At 43.4% G+C, this 21,313-nt stretch overlaps 1 protein-coding gene across 7 annotated transcripts in view; it reads right to left on the bottom strand.

The window, feature by feature from the left end:
- Positions 1 to 21,313, bottom strand: part of fam189a2 (family with sequence similarity 189 member A2) — a 108,903-nt gene that overhangs the window by 63,047 nt on the left and 24,543 nt on the right. For 6 of the 7 annotated variants that reach the window (XM_068030566.1, XM_068030569.1, XM_068030568.1 and 3 more), the window contains exon 3: positions 16,606 to 16,716. The exons of the other annotated variant lie outside the window; for it this stretch is intronic. In XM_068030566.1, coding sequence (XP_067886667.1) covers positions 16,606 to 16,716 — 111 coding nt within the window. The remainder of the gene's footprint in view (positions 1 to 16,605; positions 16,717 to 21,313) is intronic. 7 annotated transcript variants of the gene reach the window in all.

The raw sequence follows: 21,313 nt of genomic DNA, 5'->3' as shown, positions 1-21,313 counted from the left end.
GCATTGCAAGGGTTCCTCACAGGTGTCAGTAACCACATCTTCAATGGGTAATCCTTGTCCCTGAGAATCTATCCCTGTAAGCGAGCGGGGGACCTTAAAAGCTGTGGCATCAGGGACTGTCGAAGTATGTAGGCGTCGTGGCTGTTTCCCGGGAAGCAGGCACACGCCTACAGGAAACAGTTTTGGTGGCAGACCAGTTGAATGTTGATTGAATGGAAGCTCTTCCTGTTGATGAAGATGGCTGGCTGGTCCATTGGAGACTTGATGGCCACACATGTGCAATCTATCCACCTTGCACCCAGGAGAATCTAGCAATGACCCGAATCCAATGGCCCTCTCCACCTGACTGTCAGGGTCAGTCTGGTACTGCACATAGTTGCCAGCCCTCTTGAAAAGGACATTGGTCACCTCCTTGATGCAGCAGTGGGCAGTTGCCTAGGAAACCCCACACATGTCCTCGGTGGATTCTTGGAATGATCCAGACTTGTACAAGTTTAAAGCCACTGTGAGCTTCAGGCCCACTGGCATAGGGTGACCACCAAATCCCATAGGTTGCAACTTGACCTACCCGTCGCGGCACTAAGGCTTCACCTCGGCGATGCCAGCTTTTAAAAGTTGGGAATCCAAAGACACGTGAAGGTTGCCTGCCCTCCACTTAATCCCAAGCCTCACGTTGAATCACAATGAATTAGATGCACATATATTAAAAATAAATGTTCTTCAATTTAAATTACATTCCCATCACGTTGGGGCAGTGATGCCGCCTTGGTGCTTTCCCGCTGCTGACTAGATCCGGAACCAATGTCACCACGACAGATTTCTGGCCAGACACGTCCGATGCAATTCTCCATCCCCCCACGCCACCATTCCCGCTCCAAATGGCTGCACTAAATTCAGCCCTTCCTATGTGTGCCATGGGTTAAAATTGCAGAAATTGGGGAGAATTAATGAGAGGATAATTCTTCACTTTACCTATACTTGGTCCTAGCAGATGCATGATGTGAAAATATATATCAGCTCCCCCACAATGCATCTGCATCTCGATGAACACAAGAAAAAGATATATAAATAAAAATAGTTTGCATTAATGACCTTACAAACACTGTTCCCTCAATGTGAACACGATCAGGCTTTGAGGGTAGTGAAGGATACTGGCATTCTCTGTCAGCACAAATATAACACCAAAACTGAATATATCTCCCATAAAAATATAATCAGTCAGATCTTGCTCTAACAGTAAGGGTGTGTCAACAACGCATGCTTTTATAGAGTCATAGAGTTATACAGCAGAGAAACAGGCCCATCGGCCCAGCGTGTCCATGCCAGCCATCAAGCACCTATCTATTCTAATCGCATTTTCCAGCACTTGGCCCGTAGCCTTGTATGCTATGGCGTTTCAAGTACTCATCTAAATACTTTTTATATGTTGTGAAGGTTCCTGTCTCTACCACCCCTTCAGGCAGTGTGTTCCAGAATCCAACCACCCCCTGGGTAAAAACATTTTTCCTCAAATCCCTTCTAAACCTCCTGCCCTTACCTTAAATCTACGCGCCCTGGTTATTGACACTTCCGCTAAGGTAAAATGTTTCTTCCTATCTACCCTGTCTATGCCCCTCATAATTTTGTATACCTCAATCAGGTCCCTCCTCAGCCTTCTCTGCTCTAAGGAAAACAAACCTAGCCTATCCAGTCTCTCTTCATAGCTGAAATGCTCCAGCCCAGGCAACATCCTGGTGAATCTCCTCTGCACCCTCTCCAGTGCAATCACATCCTTCCTATGGTGTGGCGACAAGAACTGTACACAGTACTCCAGCTGTGGCCTAACTAGCGTTTTATACAGCTCCATCATAAACTCCCTGGGGCTCTTATATTCTATGCCTCGGCTAATAAAGGCAAGTATCCCATATGCCTTCCTAACCACCTGATCTGCCTGTGCTGCTGCCTTCAGTGATCTATGGACAAGTACACCAAGGTCCCTCTGACCCTCTGTACTTCCTAGGGTCCTATCATCCATTGTATATTCCCTTGCCTTGCTAGTCCTCCCAAAATGCATCACCTCACACTTCTCAGGATTAAATTCCATTTGCCACTGGAAGTGTTCCTGACTTCCCACATTGCACAGGAGGAGCACTCCACACTGCCGAGCTGCCCTGTCATGACTTACCCTTAATTTACTCCCTTAAATTACTCAATAATTAGAGAAGATTTACATTAGGGACCTTGATTCCCTAAAAAAACACTATTTACTATATTAAAAAACTGTAGTCCTTACCTTTCTCTTTACTTTAGTTACCAACCCAGCTATTTACTGATACTCCCTAACAGCAGTTACTCACCAACCAATCACTTTGCAGCTTTTCCATGATGTCACTGAACGAATTTTTTTTTTCAAACTCAGTCAGCACGTGCCAACTCCTGAAGAGGTCCGACTGCTCTCCACTCCTGAAGATAAGTGAAGGCCCCAAGCCTGGTGCTCAATTTATCCACCCCTGGTTCTAGGTGCTCCCACACAGGTCTGACTGCTCGCTGCTCCTGAAAGTAAGTGAAGGTCCCAAGCCTGGTGCTGAATTTATCCACTCCTGGATCTAGGTGCTCCCACACAGGTCTGATTGCTCTCCGCTCCTGAAGGTGTTAATTTCATTACTAGGTATGACTGCATTTTAAAAGTGCCAGCAGAGGCAAGATGGGCCAAATGGCCTCTTTCTGTGCTGTGTGTAATATTACTCATTCCTTTAATTATGTGAACTATTGTAAGACTCACAGGACTACAAGCAACATTCAAAGAAAATATGTGTTTTATTATAACTTAACTAGAACATATAAGCTATTACACAAACACATCTACATACATCTTACTCTGTACGGCTGCACCCACAACTCCCTGGTCATGTTTTTAGCTTTGGAAAAAAAGGAGGATGTTGTGGGACCACCTTAAGAGGCTGTAAGTGAAGGTCACCGTGGGTTTTCTTATTTAGACAGGTTCATTTTTGCAAGCCTCTCCCTCTTAAAAGTGAGATGACAGCTGCTTTTGTTTACACAGCTCATCCATTTTTAAAACCAAGAGAGCAGTTTTCTTCATTTACACATTTTATTAAACTGAGAGAGCAGTTTTTTTTCTCTGCAGTGAGCTGCATCTTGCAGTACCAGCAGCTGGCACAGTCAGCCTTTTACTTTGTGCTGGACCTTCACTGGTGCTGTTGAGCTCTTCCTGCTCTTTTTGGCTTATGCCCCACCCATGAAGCAAAGAAAAACAGGAAAACTAAAGCAGTTATGGTTGTACTACTTCTTTTCAAATTTTTCAACCCACTGCAATATTAGTTGAAAGCTCCGATCTCCTGGCAAATTTCCTGATGTAACCACAGAGTTTCAACACCTCCCAGGGTCCTGTCTGCTGTCTAAGCTCGCTGCGCTGTTGTGGGGTCTCCTGCCAACTGCTCTCCACCTGAATCTTCAGCCACTCCAGGTAAGCAATTAGCTGTTCTTTGTTCTCTCTTGGTGTATTCTTCAGACAAAAATCAAACGTTGCCACGATGTAATATTTGGTGGGCTTCAGAAAAATACATTCCACTGCTGCCATCATATAATATTACTTGTTCCTTTCGTATGTGAACTATTGTAAGACTCACAGGACTACAAGTAATATTCAAAGAATACATGGGTTTTATAACTTAACTAGAACATAACATATATATTACATATATGTACACACACAGTTACTGCATGATCACATTTACAAACATCTTACTCTGTCGGGCTACACCTACAACTCCCTGGTCATGTGTGACGTGGTATCACTTCCTCTGGTGACCTTCGCTTACAGCCTCTTAGGGTTGTCCCACAACACTGTGTTTCTATGATTCTACAAAATCACCCAGCTGGTTCAGGGGATGAAGAGATATGCCATGAGTTGTGAAACATCAGAACCTGCTACTTGATTTATGCCACTCCTTTGACTGCGTCGCACAAAATGCATCTCACCCTCAGCATTCTGTTACGACCGACTGCTCCTGTCAAAGCCCCAATCAAAATATACGATTCTGATTGTGGTGGGACCAATGCACTGTTAATTCAATCCCGTTGCTCCACAGATCGGCTAAAATATCATTTAAAACTTTCCAAATTAAAGAAAGACCCAACCAAATTGTACCATCTATTAACCCCGGAATGAGGCTAACCAAACCAGGTATCTTTAAATCAATAAATTAACTCTTTAATTAGAAGAATTAAATTCTTAAACACTATGAAGATATAAACAACATTTAAAATAGAAAAAATTAGAGTCCTTGAAAATTTACAGTCCAATGTTGCTCGAAGTTTAGTTTAGAGATACAGCACTGAAACAGGCCCTTCAGCCCACCAAGTCTGTGCCGACCATCAACCACCCATTTATACTAACCCTATACTAATTCCATATACCACATCCCCACCTGTCCCTATATTTCCCTACCACCTACCTATACTAGGGGCAATTTATAATGGCCAATTTACCTATCAACCTGCAAGTCTTTGGCATGTGGGAGGAAACCGGAGCACCCGGAGGAAACCCACGCAGACACAGGGAGAACTTGCAAACTCCACACAGGCAGTACCCAGAATTGAACCCGGGTCACTGGAGCTGTGAGGCTGCGGTGCTAACCACTGCGCCACTGTGCCGCCCAGTCCTCACAGGATGTTGCTCGAAGTCCTGACAGAATGTTGCTCGAAGTTCTCACAGAATGTTGCTTTCCTTCTCCAGCGAATTTCCACAATTAACGACTTGCAAACACTTTCAACGGAATCAATCTGACTTTAGAGTTTTTGAGGAATAAAAGATTCTCACAGTCTAACTTCCCTTTCTTCAATTTAAATTACCAGAGATCTCAGTTTTGGCTTGAATTTTTTTTTGAATTTTGAGAGATAATAATAAAACAGACTACAATCCTCTTCCTTCAATTTAAATGGTTGAGAGCTGTTTTTCCAGGTGCTGTCATCACAGCTGTGTCCTGTATCTGTGTGTTCTGTTGGAACAAACTGTCTTCAACTAAAAGCCAATTCAAAACTGAATTGCAACAAATGTATCACTCCCAGTGGTTGTATCTATGGTAACAAGAATTCACCCTTTGAATCGCAGTCTCCAAATGGCTGTTTCTAAGGCAACGAAAATGCACCTTCCTATAACTCCTGAGGCTTGCTGGTTCTTAAAGCAGTACTGATCCCTTGCAAGCCTTAAAGGCAAACCGCATATTCTGAAAAAAAACTACAGGACCATGACAATTCATGCTTTTTTAAGAACATGAGGAAAGATTGGATAGGCTGGGGTTGTTCTCCTTGGAACAGAGATGGCTGAGGGGAGATCTGATTGAAATGTACAACATTTTGAGGGGCCTGGATAAAGTGGAGGTGAAGGGCCTATTTACCTTAGCAGAGAGGTCAGTGATGTGGGGGCACAGATTTAAAGTGATTGGTAGAAATATTAGAGGGGAGATGAGGAAAAACATTTTCACCCAGAGGGTGGTGGGTGTCTGGAACTCACTGCCTGAAAGGATAGTTGAGGCACAAACCCTCACCTCATTCAAAAGGAGTCTGTATATGCACCTCAAATGCCCTAATCTGCAGGGCTATGGACCAAATGCTGGAAGGTGGGATTAGAATGGGTAGATCGTTTTCCGGCCAGCGCAGTTACGATGGGCCAAGTGGCCTCTTTATGTGCCTTCAACTTTCTATGATTTTCTATGATTAACGTACTGGATTTGTACATTTAGTTGACCATTAAACTCACCACAGGAAGTTACGTCCAGTAACTAACAACGTAAGTACCTTTTAAACCATATGATAATTGTTAATGCAATGTCAATCAACCTCTCTTGTCCAGAAAGGGAATGTTCCTACAAAAAGTGAATTGTCCTCAGAGATTTAAAATAAATCAAATTTTAAATTTTTACATTTTATCTTACTTTTCCTTTGTCTCTTTTCTCTGTCTCCAATCTTTCTTTCCATCTCTCTATTTCTCTCTGTACCTGATCTGACTCTAATTCACACCATTTCCTTCTCTGATGTTCCTCTGTTTACTTTTCAATCCTTACATCTCATTGGTTAAGGAGATAGACTCTTGGTCTATCTTGGTCTATTGTACAGTGAGGTCCCAGATGTCGTGTTGCCTTCGCCATGCCGTTATCAGCTCACACTCCCAACAAGTTAGGGTGCAAAAACATTTTGAGCTAATGGGGCTCATTGTGAGATGCCCCACTGCAGCAAGATCTAGGCCACTATAAAAAATGTGTCTGCATGAGATTATAACCTCAAAAAAGGTAATTTTTCATGAATGGATTTTATTTCGCACTCCCTCAACTCAACTATGATTTTCAACATTTATACCCATCCAGAAAATCACCTGTGAAATGATACTATTTAAATGAAATTTCTCTGTAAAATCATACATCATATGGTCTATCGGAGAAGGAAGGGTGTATCAGAGAGCAGCCTGGTCAATTTTCTTCTGCATGCTGTCAAGAAAACCCAGTATGCCGAATCAGAAATATTAATTTCATCGGTTGGAAACTTACATTCAACTTTTAATGGAGAAAGTCTTGCAGTTAACTTAAAAAAAAAACTAGCATCCAAGGTGGCCACCGTAATTTGCATCAGAAACACATTTTCATATCTACTCAGAGCCAAAGGCTTGAATATCATGGACCCAGGACAATGGCTTGCTCTAAATGATTGAATTACCTAAAATGGATTCATTAGCACGGCAGTCAAGGCAATTATAAAATATTGGCTTTGAAAGAGAACCCCTTTGAAGTGTAAATTGGCATCCTGGGGCCTGGGGAGCCGATTCATAACCTTGACTTTCATTAGAAGGTTTCAGAAAACCTGAAGCAACCATGTGACCATCTATCTATTTCGGGGAAGCTGGTTTTGTTTAGAAGCATGGAACCATAGAAAGATTATGGCACAGAAGGAGGCCATTCAGCCTGTTGTGTCCGTACCGGCCGGTTGAAAAAACTAGCTCCCTTATCTAATCCCACCTTCCAGCACCTGGTCCATAGCCTTGCTGGTTACGGCACTTCAGGTGCATCTCCAGGTACCTTTTAAAAGCATTGAGAGTTTCTGCCTCCACCACCGTCCCTGGCAGTGAATTCCAGACACCCACCACCCTCCGGGTGAAAAGATTTTTCCTCATTTACCCTCTAATCCTTCTACCAATCACCTTAAATCTGCGCCCGCTGGTAATTGACCTCTCTGCTAGGGGAAACAGGTCTTTCCTGTCTACTCTATCTAGGCCCCTCATAATTTTGTACACCTCAATTAAGTCACACCTCAGCCTCCTCTGTTCGAAAGAAAACAACCCTAGCCTATCCAATCTTCCCTCATAGCTGCAACTTTCAAGCTGTGGCAACATTCTTGTAAATCTCCTCTGTACTCTCTCCACAGCAATTATGTCCTTCCTGTAATGTGGTGACCAGAACTATACGCAATACTCCAGCTGTGACCTAACTAGCGATTTATACAGTTCCAGTATTACATCCCTGCTTTTGTATTCTATACCTCAGTCAATAAAGGAAAGCATTCCATATGCCTTCTTCCCCACTCTATCTACCTGTCCTGCCACCTTCAGGAACCTGTGGACATGCACTCCAAGGTCTCTCACTTCTTCTACCCCTCTCAATATCCTCCCAGTTATTGTGTATTCCCTCACTTTATTTGCCTTCCCCAAAGCATTATCTCACACTTCTCTGAATTGAATTCCATTTGCCACTTTTCCGCCCACTCAACCAAACCATTGATATCATTCTGGAGTCTACGGCTATCCTCTTCACTATCAACTACACGGCCAATTTTTGTGTCGTCAGCAAATTTCCCAATTATGCCTCCCATATTTAAGTCCAAATCATTAATATATACCACAAACAGCAAGGGACCCAACACTGAGCCCTGTGGAACGCCACTGGAAACCACTTTCCATTCGCAAAAACATCTGTCGACTACTACGCTTTGTTTCCTGTCCCAACGCCAGTTCTGGATCCAATCTGCCACATTCCCCTGTATCCTATGGCCTTTTATTTTACTGACCAGTCTGCCATGCGGGACCTTGTCAAATGCCTTACTAACATCCATGTAGACCACATCCACTGCATTACCCTCATCAATCCTCCTTGTTACTTCCTCAAAAAACTCAATTAAGTTAGTAAGACATGACCTTCCCCTAGCAAATCCATGCTGACTATCCCTGATTAATCCATGCCTTTCTAAGTGGCAGTTTATCCTGTCTCTCAGAATTGATTCTAACAATTTACCCACCGCCGAGGTCAGACTAACCAGCCTATAATTATTTGGCCTATGCCTCGCACCCTTTTTAAACAATGGTACAAAGTTCACAGACCTGGCACCTTGCCTGTATCTAGTAAGGATTTGAAGATGATCCTCAGCACATCCACTATTTCCTCTCTGGCTTCCTTTAACAACTTGGGATGCAATCTGTCCGGCCTTGGCGATTTATCCACTTTCAAGGATGTCAGACTCTCTAGTACTTCCTCTCTCATTGTGCTTATCTTATCTAATATTTCACGCTCCTCCTCTTTAACTACAATGTCTGCATCAACTCTCTTCTTTGTGAAGACAGAGACAAAAAACTCATTAAGAACCCTGCCCACATCTTCGCCATCCACGCATAAGTTCCCTTGTACATCTCTGATAGGCCTTATCCTTTCCTTAGTTATCCTCTTGCTCTTAATGTACTGATAAAACATCTTCAGGTTTTCCTTGATTTTACCTGCCAATAATTTTTCCATGTCCTCTCTTTGCTTTTCTAATTTCCTTTTTTACTTCACCCCTGCACTTTCTATACTCCTCTGGGCTTTCTAAAGTATTCAGATTTTTGTGATCGTCATAAGCTTTCTTTTTCTGCTTCAACTTACTCGGTAAGCTTCTAGATAACCAGGGGGCTCTAGATTTGGCAGTACCACCCTTTATCTTTGTGGGGACATGCCTACTCTGTGCCTGTAGTATCTCGCTTTTGAATGCCACCCACTGGTTTGCCACTGATTTTCCTTTGAGTAGCTGTATCCAGTCCACTTTTGCCAGGTCCTCTCAGTTTTGTAAAATTTGCCTTCCCCCAATTTAGAACCTTTGCTCCTGTTTTATCTTTGTCCTTTTCCATGATTATGCTAAAACTAACTGTATTATGGTCACTATCTCCAAAATAGTCACCCACTGCTACTATCAACTTCCTCAGCTTCATTACCGAAGACTAAATCTAGAATTGCACCACCTCTCGTTGGGCTTGTTACGTGCTGGTTAAAAAAGTTCTCTTGAATGCAGTTCAAAAATTTTGTGCCCTCTGTGCCCTTCACACTGTTTGTATCCCAGTTGATATTGGGGAAGTTGAAATCCCCAACTATTATTGCCCTATAGTTTTTGCACTCAGAAAATTCCCTATCATCCCTAATCAAAGATTCCTTAACTAATAATGCTCCACCCCCTCCTTTTTTATCACCCTCTCTATCCCGCCTGAAAACTCTATATCCAGGGATCTTGAGCTGCCATTCTTGCCCCTCTTGAAGTCAAGTTTCCATTATTGCAACGATATTGTGTTGCCAGGTGTCTATTTGTGCCCTCAGCTCATCAGCTTTATTTACGATACTCCTTGCATTTAAATAAATATCCTTTAACACTGCCAAATTCCTGTGCTGTACATTTTTTAACCTTTCCTTTTTCTGTCTTTCAGAGTCACTCGCTAATTCTCTGCCTCAAGTTCCCCGCCCTGAAATTGTCATAGAGTCGTACAGCATAGAAACAGGCCCTTCGGCCCACCACGTCCAAGCCGATCATAATGCCTATCTATACTAATCCCATCTGCCTGCATTAATTCCATATCCCTCTATGCCTTGCTCATTCAAGTACCTGTCCAGATGCCTCTTAGATTTTGCTACTGTTCCTGCCTCCACCACCTCCTCAGGCAGCTCATTCCAGATACCCACTATTCTTTGTGTGAAAAATTTACCCCTTTGATCCCCTTTAAACCTCCTCCCGCTCACCTTAAATCTATGCCCTCTAGTTTTAGTCACCCCTACCATGGGAAACAGACTCTGGCTATCTACCCTATCTATGCCTCTCATAATTTTATATACCTCTATCATGTCCGCTCTCAGCCTCCTTTACTCCAGGGAAACAGACCCAGCCTATCCAATCTCTCTTTATAACTCAAACCTCCAAACCAGGCAACATCCTTGTGAATCTTTTCTGCACCCTCTCTAGCTTAATCACATCTTTCCTGTAGTGTGGCGACAAGAACTGCACACAGTACTCCAAATGCGGCCTAACCAACGCTATGTACAACTGTAACATGACGTCCCAACTCTTGTACTCAATGCCTCGACCAATGAAGGCAAGCATGCCATACGCCTTCTTCACCACCCTGTCTACCTGTGTTGCCACTTTCAGGGAACTATGTACTTGCACCCCAAGGTCTCTCTGCTCAGCAACACTCCCCAGGGCCCTGCCATTCACTGTATATGTCCTGCCCTGGTTTAACTTCCCAAAATGCATCACACTTGTCTGTGTTAAATTCCATTTGCCAATCCCTTGTCCACTTTCCCAGTTGATCTATATCCTGTTGTAACCTTAGACAACCTTCTTCACTGTCCACTATACCACCAATTTTGGTGTCATCTGCAAACTTACTAATCATGCCCCCTACATTCACATCTTAGTCATTAATATATATGACAAACAACAGAGGGCCAGCACCGATCCCTGCGGCACACCACTGGTCACCGGCCTCCAATCTGAAAAACAACCCTCCACTACCACCCTCTGCCTCCTATCACCAAGCCAGTTTTGTATCCAATTTGCTAGCTCACCCTGGATCCCATCTGTTCGAACCTTCTGGATCAGCCTATCATGCAGGACCTTGTCAAAGTTCTTGCTAAAGTCCATGTAGACAACGTCCATCGCCCTGCCCTTGTCAATCCTATCTAAAACTGCCCTCAGGTTCCCATTCCCTTGCCAACCTAGTTTAAACCATCCCCAACAGCACTAGCAAATCTTCCTGCAAGGATATTTGTCCCAGTCCTGTTTGGGTGTGGACCATCCAGCTTGTACAGGTCCCTTCTTCCCCAGAACGAGTCCCAATGCCCCAGAAATCTGAAGCCCTCCCTCCTGCACCATCTGTCCAGCCATGCATTCATCTGCTGTACTTTCCTATTTCTATAGTCACTAGCACGCGGCCTTGCGAGTAATCCGGAGATTACTACCTTTGAGGTCCTGCTTGCTAATCTTGTTCCTAACTCCCTAAACTCAGCCTGCAGGACCTCATCCCTCTTTCTTCCTATATCATTGGTACCAATGTGGACCATGACCTCTGGCTGTGCACCCTCGCCCTCCAGAATGCTCTGTAGCCACTCAGTGATATCCATGACCCTTGCACCAGGGAGGCAACATACCATCCTGGAATCACATCTATGACCACGGAAACACCTGCCTGTACTCCTAACCATAAAATCCCCGACCACTATTGCTCTCTTGTCCTTTCTCCTCCTTCCCTGCACAGCTGAGCCACCCATGGTCATGATTCTCTGGTCATGATTCTCGCTGCACTCTCCAGAGGAACCCTCTCCCATCGGTACTCAGAACTGAATACCGGTTAGAAAGTGGGATGCCCTCCGGGAACTCCTCCACTACCTGCCTTGACCTTCTTGTCTGTCCCTTGGACAACGAGACAGGCAGTAACTGAGACTGCAGCAGCAGAGAAAGCTGTGTGCCTCCCTTTCTTTCTTTCTCTCTCTCTCGCCAGAAAACATCAAGTTGAAAAATGTTTGTGACTGTGGACCCTCCAAGCCTACAGACAGCTACAGCCAGATACCAGGGGAAGAGAGCCAACTACAATTCTGCCTTCAAGAAAACCCTGAGCAAAGCAGGCCAACCACAAAGTGCACCTTGACCAGCCAAGGACTTCAAGAATACAGCTTCATCCGGAAGACTACCGAATCATCCATTCCACAGCTGTGTACTTAAGTTCCACTTATTCTGGAATCTAGTCCAACCACCAAATCTCTTTTTTCTCTCTGTAATCAATTTGTGCGTATGTGATTCTCATGTGAATGTGTGCGTGAATGTGGAGCGTATTTTTTTATTTATTTTTTAAAATCGGGTTTAAACTGTTAAGTATAATAAACTTACCTCTTTCTTGTTTAAACTCAAGAAAACCTGTCCGTTTGGTCTTTCATGATCACAATAAAGGTAAAGTGTAAAACACTCACGGAGGTGAGAAGCACAACCATTGTTTAAAAAGGACTAAACCCTGTTGCGGCCAAATAAGAGGAAGGGCAAGAGGGGCGCTGTGACCCCCTCCTCACTTGGCCATAACAATGGTGAAGATATTGGTTTTGAATGACAATAAAGAACATTATACAGCTCAGGAAAATCTAATTATATTGCTTTCGTCAATTTTGACACATATGTCTCTCATGAAGGACTATCCACACAATGCTGGATACTTTCTGCCCTTATTCCTCTAGTCTTTCCATATTTTAAGATTATTGTGCTAGGTAAGTCTCAGCTCCCTAAGGTCTCTTCCCACTGATATCAAAGTAGGCTTTAATAAAGTTCCTGGAATAAACAGAGAACCTTTTTTGTAAATACTTCGGCAACTAGAATCATTGAATGACAGAATGATACAGCACAGATAGAGGCCCTTTGATAGAGCTATCCAATTAGTCCCACTCCCCTCTGCTCTTTCCCCATAGCCCTGTGAGCAAAGTTGTGAGTACTATGAGCAGTTCTGGGCACCACATCTTAGGAAGTAGATATTGGCCTTGGAAAAAGTGCAGTGAAGATTTCCTCGAATGATACCTGGCCTGCAAGGGTTAAACTATAAGCAGAGATTACACAAACTTGGGTTGTAGTCCCTGTAATTTAGAAGGTTGGGGGGGATTTGATTGAAGTTTTCAAGATATTAAGCAGAACAGATAGGGCAGATTGGGAGAAACTATTTCCGCTGATTGGAGAGTCTAGGACTAGGGGGCATAGTCTAAAAATTAGAGCCAGACCTTTCAGGAGTGAAATTAGGAAACACTTCTACACACAAAGGGTGGTAGAAGTTTGGAACTCTCTTCTGCAAATGGCAATTGACACTGAATCAATTGTTAATTTTAAATCTCAGATTGATAAGATTTTTGTTAACTAAAGCTATTAAGGGATATGAGGCAAAGGTGGGTATATGGAGTTAGGTCACAGATCAACCATGATCTCACTGAATGGCAGAACAGGCTTAAGGGGCTGAATGGCCTCTTCCTATTCCTATGTTCCAATGTACCCTATTCCTGCAAATGTGTTCCCTAAACTATCGACACTTGGGCCTCCACAGACTACGCCTTAACCTTGAAAATGACACTCTAATATTAGCAACAGGCCTTGCTTAAATAGAAAAACAAATGTATTAAAATGTAAGTCAATTGACAAATGATGACTGTAATATGTATATTTAAGAGAGTTCTTACTGTGTGCTGAATCCCTGTATAAGGACTTTTTTAAGCAAGTTACAATAACTATATTAAGCTGAATTTCTAAATAACTTTATATATATAGATACAGGTGTATATAGAGCTTTTTATTGTTTCATCAACTACAGGAAAGTAAAAAACTCATTTCATACTTCCCTTTGAACTCAGAAGTTGTTGAATCAGTCCAGGCTAAGTACCCGCGAAAACAGTTACCAGGGCTCAGTGGAATTTAATAAACAGGGAATATAAAATATTCTATGGCCACTATTTCGAAGAAGAGGAGTTATCCCCAGTGTCCTGAACAATATTTAACCCTCAATCAACACAAATAAAAATGGTAATTTATCACATTGCTTTTTGTGGGATCATGCTGTGTGCAAATTGGCTGTGGCCTTTCCCTATTTATAGCAGTGTCTGCAAAGCGCTTTGGGATGTCTTGAGATCGGGAAAAGTGCTTATAGAAATGCAAGTTCTTTTGGTTGAAAAATTGCCGCTCATTCAACGAACCTTTGTTTGCAGTGCGGAACTTTTTTGTTTAAAATGGGGTTGAATTTATCGAGGGTGAGAACATTCATATCCTGCTTGCTTTTTTGTCAGCATCTGCTGACGATGGCCTCCACATGCCTGTAAGACAGCTGATGAGGACACTCCGAGATCTGGGATAACAGCTGTTCACTGGAGGTGAACATGAGGTCAAATATCCAGCGCTTGGTGCTTACTGATGGGGGATTATGTTGCAAAGAGTATGAACTGGAGGTTTCCCCATGGTTAGAGTATGAACAGAGTGCGGTTAGGCGTGATGGTGGCAATGTGCTCCTGTGTTTCACGGTAACTTTTACTGCTCACTATGCTGTAGGGCGGAATAGTGCCCACTGATCATGGGCTCAAATTCAGAGGCAAAAGGCCATCCAGACCTCTATGCAACATTTCTTTCAGGGTTCAACTGTGACTATTTACAAAGCAGGAGAGCCCATTCCCTAATCTGTTTCATTTGGTTCTTCCATACAGCTTTCAATTCTCAACAAAAAAAAAGCAAACTGGCAAGAGATGCCCCCCCATCAGTTCAAGCCCATCACTGACATACATTGGTTCCTGGTCCGGCAATGCTTTCATTTTAAAATTCTCAACCTTGTTTTCAAATCCCTCCTTGCTCTCGCCCCTCCCTATCTCTGTAATCTCCTCCAGCCCCACCATCCTCCAAGATCTCTGGCTCCTCTAATTCTGGCCTCTTGAGCATACCCGATTTGAATCATGCCATCATTGGCGAATGTGCCGTCAGCTGCCTGGGCCCTAAGCTCTGGAATTCCCTCCCTAAACTTCTCCACTCGCTCTCCTCCTTAAAGATGCTCCTTAAAATCTACCTCCCTGACCAGGCTTTTGGTCACCTGTCCTAATATCTCTTTACGTGGTTTGGCATCAAATTTTGTTTGATAATCGCTCCTGTGAAGCGCCTTGGAACATTTTACAACGTCCTCGAAGTTATATAAATGCAAATTGTTGTTGATGTCAAGTAAAGCCTGAGAAGCTGCTTGCAAGCTGCAGGAGAGTTCAAATCCAGTTACATTCCTTCAGGGATGGGAAATTAAAACACTGGATGTATTTTTAGTTTTTGCAGGAGTCATGAAGCCTGTTGACTCGTATATTGAAAAGTGCATGGTCACAAATAGTGCTCTCTCCTACTTGGAACTCTTACTAATGGAACAGATGAGTCATTAAAAGGAACTCTCAAGCTCATATTCTGTTCAAAAGGAAAGGTGATCTTATGTTCCTAGCAAGAAGCCGCACTCACGGGAAGCACTTGACAATAACACCAACAAAGGTTTAAAGAGGGCCCCAGGAGGCACATTCTAGTATAAAAAGTTATCTTTAGACCAGGCATCAAGCTCCTCGTTTACATATTCCAATGATGAGACGTTAAACCAAGGCCCAGTCTGCCCTCTAAGGTGGACATAAAAGATCTCACTGCACTATTTTGAAGAGCAGAGGCATTCTCCCCAGTGTCCTGGTCAATATTTATCCCTCACCCACATCACTCAAAAACTGATTAGATGGTCATTATCACATTGCTATTTGTGGGATCTTGCTGTGCACAAATTGGCTGCCATGTTTCCTACATTACAAAAGTGACTACACTTCAACAAGTACTTCATTGGCTGTAAAGCGCTTTGGGAAAGGTTGGGAAAGGTGCTATATAAATGCAAGGCTTTTCAAGTTCTTTAAAGGTAAACATTGAAAATTGGAAAACGTTTGAATCACCTCACACACACACAACACCAGGGTTTAACTACCAACCAGGATTGTCTGGGATTGGGATTTTTACCCAGCCTCTCTATTAGAATCAATAGTGACATGAAGAGAGTGAAACAAAAAAACCTAATACCCTGCTAGAAAAAGTCAATAAATACTTATACTTTTATTTAACACTTATGTGGAGAAACTGGAGAAGGTGGGGCTGTTTTCCTTAGAACAGAGGAGGTTTGAGGAGATTTAATAGAAGTGTTCAAAATCATGAAGGGTTTCAATAGGGTAAATAAGGAGAAACTGTTTCCACTGGCAGGCGGGTTGGTAACCAGAGGACACAAGATTTAAGATAATTGCAAAAGAACCAGATGGGAGATGAGAATTTTTTTCAGACAGTGAGCTTTTCTGATCTGGAATGTGCTGCCTGAAAGGGCAGTGGAAGCAGATTCAATGATAACTGTCAAAAGAGAATTGGATAAATACTTGAAGCAAAAAATAACACGGCTATGGCGAAAGAGCAAGGGAGAGACTAAACAAAGATAAACACAAGGGAGGAACGAATAGAAGGATATGCTGATAGGGTGAGATGAGGTTGGGTGGGAGGAGGCTTATGTGGAGCATAAACACCAGCACAGGCATGATGGGCTGAATGGTTCCCTTCTGTGTTGTATCATTCTATGATTGTTCGTGGAAGATCACATTATGGCACCATCAAATGCTAAATCAGAGCATAACACTCCTTTATGAATGGGCCTTGCCTCATTTAATTTGGCTTCCAATTCTTCAAAGATACGCTTAACATTTCAAATCATTGCCAATAGCTAACCCCCTTTACCCGAGTCCTTCGCCCCGCCCAGTGCTAATCAATCCCCACCACACTCACCAGCTTACAGTCCACGATGCCAGACACAAACTGAGCGCTCTGGCATGACAGAACGAATCCAGCCAAGTTCAGCAGGACACAGACAACGGACAGCAGGATGAACAGGTTTACCTATAGCAAGAGAAGACACCAATCAACAACGGTCCACTCGTCCACCAGTCTTGCACCAAATGTCATGGAAATCCATATATTCCTTTAAAGGGGAAATCAGAGAGTGTCTTGCAAAAGAAGGGATTGTCTGGGGCTCCTTTACTCTAGAAAAGTGAAGGCTGTGTGGTGACTTGATAAAAGGCTTTAAAATTATGAAAGGGGTTTGATTGGGTAGATATAGAGAAGACGTTTCCACTTGTTGGGGAGAGCAGAACCAGGAGCCATAAATATAAGACAGTCGCTAATAAATCCAATAAGGAATTCAGGAGAAACTACTTTACCCAGAGAGCAGTGAGAATGTGGAACTCGCTACCACACGGAGTGGTTGAAGTGAATAGCATAGATACATTTTAGAGGAAGATAGATAAACACATGAGGGAGAAAGGAATAGAAGGATATGCTGTTAGGGTGAGATGGACTAGACTGGGAGGAGGCTCATGTGAAGCACAAACCCTGCAAGAACCTGTTGGGCCAAATGGCCTTTTTCTGTGCTATGAATTCAATGTCCTTGTGAGAGAGCATGCTGGCGAACTCGATCGTTCAAACTCTGTGCTCCAAAGCTCAAGAAGAATTCTGATACAACAATAAATGGAGAGTGAAAGAAAATGCAGTTTGTGACCTTCAGCATCAAGATTTCAAACGACAGGACTAGAAATCACAAACTAATTTTGAAAAAAGGTGCCATAACTTTAAAACAAAATTGCAGTTCAGCAAACTCCCAATGGTGGCAGAGAGAAAAAGCCACTCTGGGAACTTTTGAAATCCCCACTAACCAAAATTTGTAAATATAGCTTTAAAAAATGTCTGGTGCGAATAAAATACTCAATAATCAGTTCACATATAGCACGTTGTTCCAAGTACTGAGTAAATAGGTAGCATATAGTTTCCTCTCTACCCGTTTATCACTCTATGGAGCAGCTGTAGGAAGCGCTGGTTAAGTGCACATATATGCTCAAATCACAAATGCCAACCATCAGAATTTCACACTGACTATCAGCATGTCAACGCTCGCTGACAACTATCAGTGGAAACTGGACCCTTTGTCCTGCTCCAACCTGAGTTCAGCTGCTGTTCAATCCAGCCTGGGGACCCTCTCTCCTCTCAGTGCAGCTCCCAGAATTAACAGTGGAATTGGCAGCCTCTGCCCATCACAGGAACACTTCCAACATGGGTTCCTGCCGACATTATACAGAGGTCACAATCTCTGCCATTAGCACACGCTCGCACAGACCCACGTGCACACAGAGATATGCACATAAACACACACAAAGCACGCACACAGTCAGGCAGACATGCACACAGAGACACATATGCACACACAGACATGCACACATGCATGCAGACATTTATGCACAAACATACAGACACGCACACACAGAACCACGTAGACAGAAACACACTCATGCACAGACACACATAGAGAACATACACGCATAAAGACACACACGTACAAATAAGCAGGCATGCAGACACACATGCAGATATGTACACATACACATGCAGACACACATGCACACAGGCACATGCGGACACATGCACAAACACAGATACGCACACAGATATGTGAACAAACACAGACATATATGCACACAGAATCAGACAGGCACAGATACACACACACTATAATTATACTCAGTTTTTGTCTGTCAGACTGTTTTGATTGGTTGATTTAAGGGGCACGTCCGTTGGTGGGTTTATTTGGTGGCAGTGCCTGGTGCACGCGGAGGACTGGAGTGCGTGACACATGTATGGCTGCCAATGGTTGGTGGTGACAGCAATGTAGTGGGTTGGTGAAGAACAAAAACAGCAGAAGGTAAGGGGAGCCCAACAACAAAGTTACACTGACCGGAGAGATGGTTTCCATGAGGTATGGGATGAGATTGATGTGATGGATGGGAATGGCGTGGGAGGGATGGAAGGAATGGGATGGGGATGGCATGAGAGGGATGGCATGGGAAGGATAGAATGGCATGGGATGGGGATGGCATGGGGGAGGGAAATGCATTGGAGGGATGGCATGGGAGGGGTGGATGAGATGATGGAATTGGTTAACTGTGGCAAAATGGCTGGAACAGTTATCTGATTCAACTTATTACTTGAAAGCTATTCTTTGTGCTAAAAATGAAGAGTCACTAGATTTGAATTTAAAAATTTCAGAAAAGCTGTCATGTGAATTAATAGAATACATCAGTATTGATTCTATTGACAAAGAAGTTGATAACAGTCTATACCCTCCAGTTCTATAAATACGTCACAAGGCCAGATTCTTGACAACATTTGTATTTATATTCCTCGGCCTGTTTTTACACATGTACAGCTTTATGTAACTTTTTCCAGACTGAGATGTTTTGATTCTGGTAAAGTCTTTGGTGAAAGAATAATTAGAAATCATGTATTTAAAGAAGTACTGTTGCAATAAAAAACTAATTTGACCGCAAATGTTTTGTGGGTCTCTGCTAGTATTCCAATATTTGTGGAAGCATTTAGTTTCTCACCTTAACCAGAATTTAGGATGTAACTGTCTAAATAACAGGTGTTAGTGGGAAGGAATAGATAATAATAAGGAAAAGCCATATTATAGCACAATTATAGATAAATCCTCAGTCTTGTGTACAGAATTGGGTCATTCATCAGCTGAACACTGAGATAGGTTGCCGATTACAAATTGTGGACTCCATGGAAGATTGATTCATCACACTATTATAGTTAGCAATTGTGAGTTGGGGTAATACATTCACAGAATACTACCCACCCAAATTTAAATCCTTGGGCTGAATTTTATGCCACCCCAAAGAGCGGGACGGTGGCGGGGGGGTGGTGCAAGATGGAGCAGGAGGCCTTCCCAACCTGCTCCCGCCTCCGGCGCCACTTAAGGGCCTTCGCCCGTCTCCATGCGGATTTTATGTGTGGCTGGTTGGAATGGTCAATGACTGAGAAAAGCCACCTGGCAAAACCACCCTGTGTCTGATGGAGGGCTGCCCCCACTACCCCAACCACCCCCAACACCCAACACAACCCCCTTCCCCCCAATCAACCACCCTTGCCTCGCCGGGGTCCGACCAATTACCCCTGGCGAGGCTACCAAAAATTACCTGCCTTCCCAGCTCCCAGGCAGCTTCTCCTCATGCTGGGCTGCAGTCCCAGCAGTGGCCACCGCTACCAGATCCCCAGTCGAGGCAGAAGCAGGGACGTCACCGAGTTTTCAATCAGTGGCTGGCTCCCGTCTGCCTACCGTAAAATCCCGGCTCTTGTCCCTAAATCCCTCCTTATCCTTGTTGCTTCCTCTCTCTGTAACCTCCTCAATTGTTGGACCCTCCTCCTGAAATCTCCATTCCTCTTTTCCAGAATCTTGTGCATCCCCTTCCTTTACCCACCACTGACAGACCTACATCTCTCTTTCAGTTTCTTCCTTAAGTGCCATCTCTTTGACAGAGGTTCTTTTGCTCGATGTCCGTTCTTGTCTCTGTGAAACACCTTGGGATGTTTTCTACATCAAAGGTGCTTAAATAACACAAATTGTTGTATGGTTATGTAATTAAAAGTCTTGTGGCGGGGAGGGGGGTCACAAAATCTGTTCGACTTCTGCTGAAACTCTAAAGGTAGGGTGGCAAAAAGGGTCAAAAATTAGGCAGGAACATGGACACACAAGATCCTGGTTTTACAACAACGGTTTCACGGGGCCTTGCTGAGGATAAAGTCTCTGCTCGAACCAAAACAAAGTCAATAGCCTTGGAGGGGCAGGGCTGGAAGCAAAGATGCCCAATGTCAGGAGTTCCCACATTTCTTGCCTCACAGTAGCCCAGTTTTCTCCTAGGCCAATAAGGAATGCTTATAAAGTACTTGGACATTGATCTCAGTCATTTTGGCCAGAATCACTCAACCAGGCTAAGACATAGGGAATCACCACCAGTTCAGATGTTGGCCATTGAAAATCTTCTCTGGATTGCACTAGATCAGCAAAGAACTGTAAATCCACCAGAACAGGGGTGGGGGAGTCCATTCATTTCAGTAAAAAAGGCGATGGTGAAGAAGAAAAATAACTTTTTGAGGAAGATTGAAACAATAATAAAGAACTAAAGAAAATTCTTGCATCTTAATTCTCAACAACAGACATGCATTTACAGAGTGCCTTGAACGTAATAAAATGTCATAAGGCGCTTCATAGGAGCATTACCAGACAAAATGTGACACCAACTCACATAAAGAAATATTAGGACAGGTGATCAAAAGCTTGTTCAAAGAGGTAGGATTTAAGGTGTGTCTTAAAGGAGCAGAGAGAGGAGGAGAGGTTTGGGAAGGGAATTCCAGAGCTCAGGACCCAGGCAGCTGAAGGCATGGCCAGCAATGGTGGAATGATTAAAATCGGGGATGCATAACAGGGCAAAATTGGAGAAGCGCAGAGATCCCGGAGGGTTGTACGGTTCGTCAACCCAATTAGGGAAGTAACTAACTACAGGTATAACTTCAAATAAGACAACATGTTGAAACTTCTCCACCAAAATAAATAAACAAAGGCTTAGGATGTCAATGTAACATTAGAGCCTACATCATTCAACCC

The sequence above is a fragment of the Heterodontus francisci genome, chromosome 4 (genome assembly GCF_036365525.1).
Source record: "Heterodontus francisci isolate sHetFra1 chromosome 4, sHetFra1.hap1, whole genome shotgun sequence".
In the NCBI taxonomy this organism is placed as follows: domain Eukaryota; kingdom Metazoa; phylum Chordata; class Chondrichthyes; order Heterodontiformes; family Heterodontidae; genus Heterodontus; species Heterodontus francisci.
The sequence above is the reverse complement of the archived record's forward strand: the minus strand, read 5'-3'. Positions and strand labels throughout refer to the sequence as shown.